This window comes from Sinocyclocheilus rhinocerous, unplaced genomic scaffold (genome assembly GCF_001515625.1).
Source record: "Sinocyclocheilus rhinocerous isolate Xijiao unplaced genomic scaffold, SAMN03320098_v1.1 scaffold532, whole genome shotgun sequence".
NCBI lineage: Eukaryota > Metazoa > Chordata > Actinopteri > Cypriniformes > Cyprinidae > Sinocyclocheilus > Sinocyclocheilus rhinocerous.
The window spans coordinates 356,267-365,180 of NW_015642820.1; the positions used below are offsets into that span (position 1 = coordinate 356,267).

General features: G+C 36.7%; 1 protein-coding gene across 1 annotated transcript in view; it reads left to right on the forward strand.

The window, feature by feature from the left end:
• Positions 1–8,914, forward strand: part of epha8 (eph receptor A8) — a 111,904-nt gene that overhangs the window by 88,047 nt on the left and 14,943 nt on the right. Inside the window, exons 6-9 of the mRNA XM_016573817.1 lie at positions 355–510; positions 1,662–2,129; positions 4,147–4,271; positions 5,059–5,221. Of these exons, the coding sequence (XP_016429303.1) occupies positions 355–510; positions 1,662–2,129; positions 4,147–4,271; positions 5,059–5,221 (912 nt within the window). The remainder of the gene's footprint in view (positions 1–354; positions 511–1,661; positions 2,130–4,146; positions 4,272–5,058; positions 5,222–8,914) is intronic.

Sequence of the window (8,914 nt, forward strand, 5' to 3'; positions counted from 1 at the left end):
TTATTTTTTTAGAAAATGACCGATCGTTTCACTAGATAAGACCCTTATTCCTCGTCTAGGATCATGTAGAGCCCTTTGAAGCTGCACTGAAACTGCAATTTGGACCTTCAACCTGTTGGTCCCTGTTGAATTCCACTACATGGAAAAAAATATTCTGGAATGTTTTCTTTAAAAACCTTAATTTCTTTTTGACTGAAGAAAGAAAGACATGAACTCTGGAAGTGAACTAATCCTTTAAATCAGGAACAGAACATCTGTAATTGTTGATTTTATGTTGACTTTAAAATATTTAAGTGGCAAAGAAGCAGATTGTGGATTGTGCTGAGGTAAACTCTGTTTTTGTGTTTCTATTAGCATGTGAGGTGGGTTTCTACAAGCCCGTGGCAGGAGATCAGCTCTGTGGGAAATGTCCACTCCACAGTCACTCTGAGACACGAGCGGCTCTAACCTGCCCCTGTGATGCCAACTTCTATCGTTCCTCTACAGATCCCTCTGCTTCTCCCTGCACAAGTGAGTCTTCATGTTTGCAAATCATTAGACCAAGAAATCTTCTAACTTAAAAATTCTTTAGATACCGTGGCCTAGAAAAGTATCTGAAAATCGATATCTGAACGTCGATGCATAATATACATAATATATAAAACATTTCAAATGCTGCAGGATCTTTTCTCTTCACTAGCTGCACTTTATAATTTTTTAAGTCTCAGTGTATTTTAATCAGCTGGTGTTTTGTTGGTTTTTAGTGGATGTACCACAGGTGTAGATTATTGGAATAACTATGTACTTTTTATTATTTTATTTTATTTTATTTTATACATTATATAGATGTCATATTATATAAGTAATTATATTTTGTTATTATATATATTATATTTTGATCAGCATGCCTGATCAAAGAAATAAAATGAAATAAAATAGATAAGATGAAATTAATTAGAATTTAAAAATATTTTTCTTATTTTTAATTTAATTTAATTTATTTTTAAATTGAAAATAAAATTCCTGATCAAAGAAGCAAAACGAAATAAATAGATAATGTAAAATTAAGTAAAATAAAAAATGATTTTATCTTATTTTATTTTATTTTTTTATACATTATATAAATGTCTTATCATAAAAATATTTTTTATTAGCATGTCTGATCATAGAAATAAAATGAAATAAAATAGAAAAGATAAAATTAAGCATATCTCATTTTATTTTTATTTATTTTTATGTTTATTTACTTTTATTTTATACATTATATAAATGCCTTATTATATAAATAATTTTGATCAGCATGCCTGATCAAAGAAATAAAATGAAATAAAATAGATGATAAAATTAAGTAGAATTTAAAAAAAAATCTTATTTTTAGTTAATAAAAGTTTATATTTTACTTTAAAAAATGTGTGCTTGTGCAATCTGTAAAACACATTTAAATATTTTGAAATATTCCAAATACGTTCTGTTACCAAAAATCTAACTTTTTTTTAGTTTTTTTTACTTTTAATGAGTGGAAAAATCGTAAGGCAAGATTACTTGTTGAACGGGGATCATGTGGTTACTGAAGTGCAAATTCAATCATTCTCTTTTGATCAGCTAGCCTGATAACTACCAATTCCCTCAACCTCACTAATTAACCTATAATTAAGAACTGTCTAACTTCACCCTCCCCGCAGGACCTCCATCAGCTCCGGTAAACATCATTTCATATGTGAACGGCACCTCAGTCAGTCTGGAGTGGGGTTCACCTCTGGACACAGGAGGCCGCAGTGACGTCATCTATGACGTCCTTTGCCAGAAGTGTGACAAAGATGGGGCGCAGTGTGAGGACTGTCGGGTGGGTGCCGGAGTGGGTAACGGGGTGGGGAACAGCAATGGGGGTGTTGCAGACACCAATGGAGCTGTTAGCGGGACAGTTGGAGGAGGAGGAGGAATCATGAATAGAATGGTGGTGTCCCGGACAGGAGCGGCCCTGGTGCGCTTTATCCCTCAGCAGACAGGACTTACAGAACCATGGGTGACGGTGCTGAATCTCGCCGCTCACAGTAATTACACCTTCCGTATTGTTGCTCTAAATGGAGTCACGCACCTGAGCAATGAGCTGCCACAGTCTGTGATGGTCAATATCACCACAAACCAGGCAGGTAGGAGACACTACCGGGTCATTAAAGTTTGATTGCATTAATTATTCGCATAATTCCTAAAACACTGCTGCTTAAAAATCAAGGTCTTACTAGCCTATGAGGTCTAGTCTAGTCTATGCTTTAGCTTACTCGCCTAGTCAAAACCTAGCTGACTAGTCCATGATGTGTTTTGAAATTTGGTCAACCTCAGTCAAAGTTTTCTAAAAAGGTTGAAATAGGCCCCACCAGCTAGTAATCTAACTTGTTAACCACCTAAACTAATTTGAACCTGCTTATGACCATATTGAGCAGTTCTAAATAGAATAGACAATGTCATCTAACCAGGTTGATCTCAGCCTAACCAGCTATAGTAATCTAATTGATGAACCTCCTTAAATGACTAGTTCTGAACAGCTTTGTCAAGGTGGTCTACCAGTCCTAACCAGGTTGACCTCCACTAAACCAGCTATTAATCTAATTGATCTAGCACCTAGACAAGTTTGAACTAGCCAAAGATCATGAATAACCAGTTTTGAACAGTTCAGTTTAGGTACCAGTTTAGACATCAGCCCTAACAACATTGAACCTAAAGTAGTTTGAACCAGCTAATTAGCATAAAATAACTAGTTTTGAAACCATCTAAAAACAGCTAGAAACCGTCTAAAGCTGGTATGAATAAACAGTTTTGAACAGCTTAGTCAAGGTTGTCTACCATTCCTAACAAGGATGAACTATGGTCCTTCAGCAAGCTAGTCTAGCTGACTACCCTGTTGAAAAAAAACAGCATATGCTGGTTAGGTATTTTTTGAAGCATGGTAGCTGGCTTGAGCTGGTTTAAGCCTTAGCAACAAGTTCCTGCTCAGGACCAGCTCATAACCAGCTTATAACCAGCTCATGACCAACAAAGGACCAGCTAAAGTCAGCTCAACTCAGCTGCCATGCTTCAAAACAAACCTAACCAGCATATGCTGTTTTTTTTTCCACCTAGCCACCTATAGTTTAAATCACCTAATGACTATAAATAGTAAGTTTAAACAGTTTAGTTTAGGTACCAGTTTAGGCATCAGCCCTAACCAGGTTGACCTCTGCTCCATCAGCAAGTTAGTCTAGCTGCTCATCCACCTAAACTAGTCTGAACCGGCTAAGAAGCATAAATAACTAGTTTTGAAACCATCTAAAAACAGCTAGAAAATCATCTAAAGCTAGGATGAATAACCAGTTTTGAACAGCTTAGTCAAGGTTGTCTACCAGTCCTAACCAGAATGACCTATGGCCCGTCAGCAAGCTGGTCTAGCTGATTAACCACCTAAACTAGTTTGAACCACCTAATGACTATAAATAGCAAATTTTAAACAGCTTAGTTTAGGTACCAGTTTAGGCACCAGCCCTAACAAGGTTAACTTCTGGCCATCAGCAAACCAGTCTATCTAATCATCTGAAGGTGGTCTGCTAACCCTAAAGACATTAATCTCGACTCCACCAGCTAGTCTAGCTGTTCGACAACCTAAACTAGTTTGAACAAACTAATCAGCATAAATAACTAGTTTCGAAACCATCTAAAGCTGGTATGAAAAAAAGAAACGTTTTGAACAAGGTTGTCTACTAGTCCTAACCAGGATGACCTAGCCGATTAACCACCTAAACTAGTTTGAATCACATTATGACTATAAATAGCCAGTTTTAAACAGTTTAGTTTAGGTACCAGTTTAGGCACCAGCCCTAACCAGGTTGACCTCTGGCCATCAGCAAACTAGTCTAGTTGATCATCTAAAGGTAATCTGCTAATCCTAAACACATTAATCTTGACTCCACCAGCAAGTACACTTACGAATCAAACACCTAAACTAGCTTCAACCAGCTAATAAAGACAAATAACCAGTTCTGATCAGCTAGCAGCTAGTAGTATGTATTTTCCAGCAAGAATAATACAGTGCATTTTATTGTTCCTTATATAATATCAATAATAATAAATATTATTTTTGTTGTAGAATGAATCTGTTGTCTTACTAAAGGGCCCTTCATGTCTTTGTTTTCACAGCTCCGTCTCAAGTGATGGCCATCCAACAAGAAAACGCCAGTCAGAACAGCGTCACTCTTTTCTGGCACGAACCAGCGCAGCCCAATGGAGTCATATTAGAATATGACATTAAATATTATGAAAAGGTAATTTCTTTATCGTAGTGATTACACTCCAGGTCCCAAAAGAGTGATATTTATTCATTAACTGAGAAGGTCTCATCACCGAATGGCTTAACCGCTTAATGAAGGGTCACATTTTATAGACTAGACTGGAGTCAAATATCTCAGTTTAGCCACTTGGTTTATTGGCAGCTCAGGCTAATTGAAAGGAAATTACCAACCAATAGTGCTCTCAGACTGATTTGGCGAGATTATTTAAAGTGACAGGGGCAAACACAGTGAGCCCTGCCAAACACTGGAGGGAAGTTAATTGTCGCGTGAGCTGGGAGCTTTGCTGCCTAATGGTGCAAAAGAGATCTCAGCTGTGCCAGAGAATTAATATACAGTGCCTAGTCAACAATGCCGCTATGTAAATATTATTTACGTGCATTCCCTGTTTGCCAAGCCGCTGCCCGTGTGCTGATTCCTGGGGAATGGTGCTTAACAAAGACCACGCAGTGGTTTTTGATGGATATACGGCGCTGGCGGTCTCCTCAGGGGACAGAGGAGCATCAAAGGCTTTTTAACAAAGTGAAATGCTTCAGAGGGGACAGAGATCATGGACGCAATGGGGTGAAGCGGAGAATGCTAACAGATTAGTGAGCACTTCAGTTTAATCGGTCCAATCCTCCAGCCTGGGTCTCAAAACAATGATTTTGTCAGGTCCTGGTGTGAATTGTCCATTATTGTCTATATTTATGGTTTCAATGACCTTAAATAGAATCTTTATTTGAACATAACCACTCATTGACTTATTGGCCCGTTTTCACAGGACAATGAACAGCAAAGTTATGCTACGCTGAAGTCAAAGAACACTAGCGCTAAAGTGTCAGGTCTGAAGCCCGGCACGAGCTACATCTTCCAGATTCGGGCCAGAACCTCAGCTGGCTGTGGGCGATTCAGCCAGTCAGTGGAGATACAGACCGGCAAAGCAAGTGAGTGTTAAATTATTACTAGTGCCTAGTGCTACGCAGGGGCAGACTTAACCATTAGGCAAAGGTAGGTGACCGCCTTGGGCCCCCAAAAGCCAAGGGCCCCCTAAAATGCTTTTCATATAGGATATGCGCATTAACGGTTGCTGTTTACGGTGTTTATTACCATTATTTATTAGTCAGTGGCGCCTGCAGATGTAAGGCACTGTGAGTACCATGAGCGCTCAGACTGACCTCAGATTTGCCCCACAAACATTTCAGCAGTTATCATAGGCCTGTGTGTCCCATATTTCTGTCGACTGAACCAGCCATGCCATTAATTATGAATGTATCAGTCTTTTGCATGCCAAAGTCAATTTCTGCATAGAAATATTACGCCAAAAAAATCGTGCTATACTACACACTTTAATGAGATCGGGTTAGCCTACAACAATTAATTTGTTGGCTATTTTACAAATGGGAATACAACGAATTCATGACAATGTTTTACATTCAAGCTACCCATAAAATTTATAGTGAAAAGTACTATAAAAGCATCTGGAATGTAATAAAGTAATTTTAAAGTGGTTTTTAAAGCATTTGCTGCATGGGTAAAAAAAATAGGCTAATAAAATAATTCACATATTAAACAAAATTGCGTTGCAGCAAATCCTGTAAATTTTAAGGTAGCCTATTCAGAACAGAGCAACATAAAAATCAGAAAAAGCAGCTATCAGAAAATCGTGCTATACGCACTTTCATGAGATTGGGTTAGCCTACAACAATTAATTTGTTGGCTATTTTACAAATGGGAATACGACGAATTCATGACAATGTTTACATTCAAGCTACCCGTAAAATGTATAGTGAAAAGTACTTTAAAAGCGTCTGGAATGCAATAAAGTAATTTTAAAGCTGTTTTTAAAGCATTTGCTGCATGGGTAAAAAAAAATAGGCTAATAAATAATTCACATATCAGACAAAATTGCGTTGCAGCAAATCTTTTAAATTTTCAGGTATTCAGAACAGAGCAACAAAAAAATCTGAAAAAGCAGCTATACAATTATAGGACAAAGTTTTACACATATGCCATTATAATTTGTGTTTTATTTTTTAATTGTACGGAATTATAAAATAAAACGCAAATTATAATCGGGCTTGTTTTAGGCTTTTCCTTATTTTTATATTTTAGACGTCCATCAATTATGGTGATGAAAAAAATGACTCGCCATCTCCTCATTGGATATATAGATTTTATTTTAGGCAAGTCCTGATGATTTGAGAAGGCTAAATTGAACATATAGGCTATGATTGATGAATTCTCTGCCGCTGGCCGTTACTTAAAAAAAACGTACATATTATCGAACAAAAACGTTTTTCTAAATCTTTTCATCCACCGCTGTTTTGTTCTCATCTGTGAGCATGCTCTTAATATATGTATTTTACCCTTTCGTTGAGTTTAAAACGTGTGACACATTCGTTCTACTCTCACTGATCCCTCAAAAGAAATCCTGCAGGCGGCCCAGGTCCGAGTTGAACGTGCTTTTTGTGTACCCTGCTTGAAGGAGATGAAAATACTATGCATCTGAAGCTGTAATTAAATATTGAGAAACAGTGTGTATTATATGTTTATAATTTAGAAACACTGGACACAACTATGGGGCACCATTGTGCAGCAGCAAGCATCACAACAAAAAAGGAACCTCAAGGTTGATCTAGGAAAATGTGTGAAAATGTATAGGGCCCCATTCCTATATTTTGCCTGGGGCCCCCAATTCACTAAATCCGCCCCTGGTGCTACGTCCATGAATAATACTTAAAGCATGTGAATTGTTGAGGAGAGATGTGCCATTATTATTTTTTTATATTTTTAAAAGTGATTGGACAATTGGATTTTCACCAGCGAGAGTAATGTTGTTAATGTGAACAAAACATAAGGAGAAAACAAAAGTTTGTAATGTTTTTTGTTCTTTTACATATTTATATTTATTTATATTTATATTTATATTTATATTTTTATTTTTATTATATATATATATATTTGCTGCACAGAAGGGTTTTACTGTTCAAATTAAATAGGAGGAAAAATGATACTTCTTAAGAAAAATATTAGTACTCTCCTGAATAAGCTATTTCACATAACAGTTTATATATACTCCACAAGACAAAATAATAATTATATTATTATTTATAAAAATGACCCCATTCAAAAGTTTACTTACCCTTGAATCTTAATACTGTGTGTCGTTTCCTGGATGGTTCACAACTGTCTTTCTGTTTTGTGAGAGTTGTTCATGAGTCCCTTGTTGGTCCTGAACAGTTCAACTGCCTGCTGTTCTTCAGGAAAATCCTCCAGCTCCCGCACATTCTTTGGCTTTCCAACACTGCATATTTGAGCCCTTTCCAACAGTGACTGTATGATTTTGAGATCCATCTTTTCACATGGAGGACAATTGACGGACTCATACATAACTATTATAAAAGGTGAAAACATTTACTGATGCTCAAGAAGGCAACACAATGCATTAATTTAAATTTTCAATTTAAATGTATTTATAAAGCACAACTAAACACAACTACCATTGACCAATGTGCTGTACAAAAGTAACCATTAACAGAATTAAAACAAAGACAAGGTCACAAATAAAACTTATATAAAAATAAAATAAAAAAGGCAAAGCAAATGCATATCATGAATAATAAGCCAGATCAAATAAAAATGATTTTAACCTAGATTTAAAAAAGGATAGTGTAGGGGCAGTTCTGATTTCTGTAGGAAGACTATTCCAAAGTCTCAGAATGAGCTTTAGAATCAGAATGAGCTTTTTTTTTTCAAATTTGAGGTGTAGACTAAGTATGTGTGTTCGATAAATAAGTGTATGAGTGTATAAATAGTGTTGTGTGTTCCACAGTTATTGTCAAGTCTCGGAGCGGCTACGGCGAATGCTCGATCACCCCTAGACTTGAGTCTGGTTCTAGTAACCACCAAGAGCCTTAAATTGGCAGACCTAAGCGCTCTTGCAGGTTGGTGGTCTATCAACAAATCGGAGAGGTATGAAGGTGCTAAACCATTTAAAGACTTAAAAACCAATAACAGTACTTTAAAATGAATCCTGTAGCGCACAGGTAACCAATGTAACAACTGAATGACAGGGGTAATATGCTCCCGCTTTCGAGCTCCCGTCAGGACTCTGGCAGCCGCATTTTGAACCATCTGAAGACGGTTTAAGGAAGATTGACTGATCCCCAAATAAAGAGAGTTACAATAATCAAGCCTCATGGTGATAAAAGCATGGATTACTCTTTCAAAATTAGTAGTTCAGGTGATATGTGAAAGTAATGTTCACTTTTTCATAAAAGCATGAAACTTGGTACACTTGTATAGTTTACAGCCCTAAACATTTTCAGAAATGGAGCCATCGCAAAAACACCTCGTGGTTGCCATGGCGATCATTTTACTTTCCGCCATAACGAAATTATGTATTTTGTGTCATATCTCCTGAACCAAACATGATAACACAGTATATAAATAATTGTAATGTGTATTTCCTTACCTCTCAGGCAGAGTAGTGTAGTGTGTTTCCAATACATTCTTGTTCTCTCTCAACAACGCTCTAACATCACACGCAGACGGCAACGCAATCAGGTGAACAGTTAGTGGTTAATTCAGTGACTTTATGAGAAGGATTACAATGAAATCTCAGAAGATGCAGAATG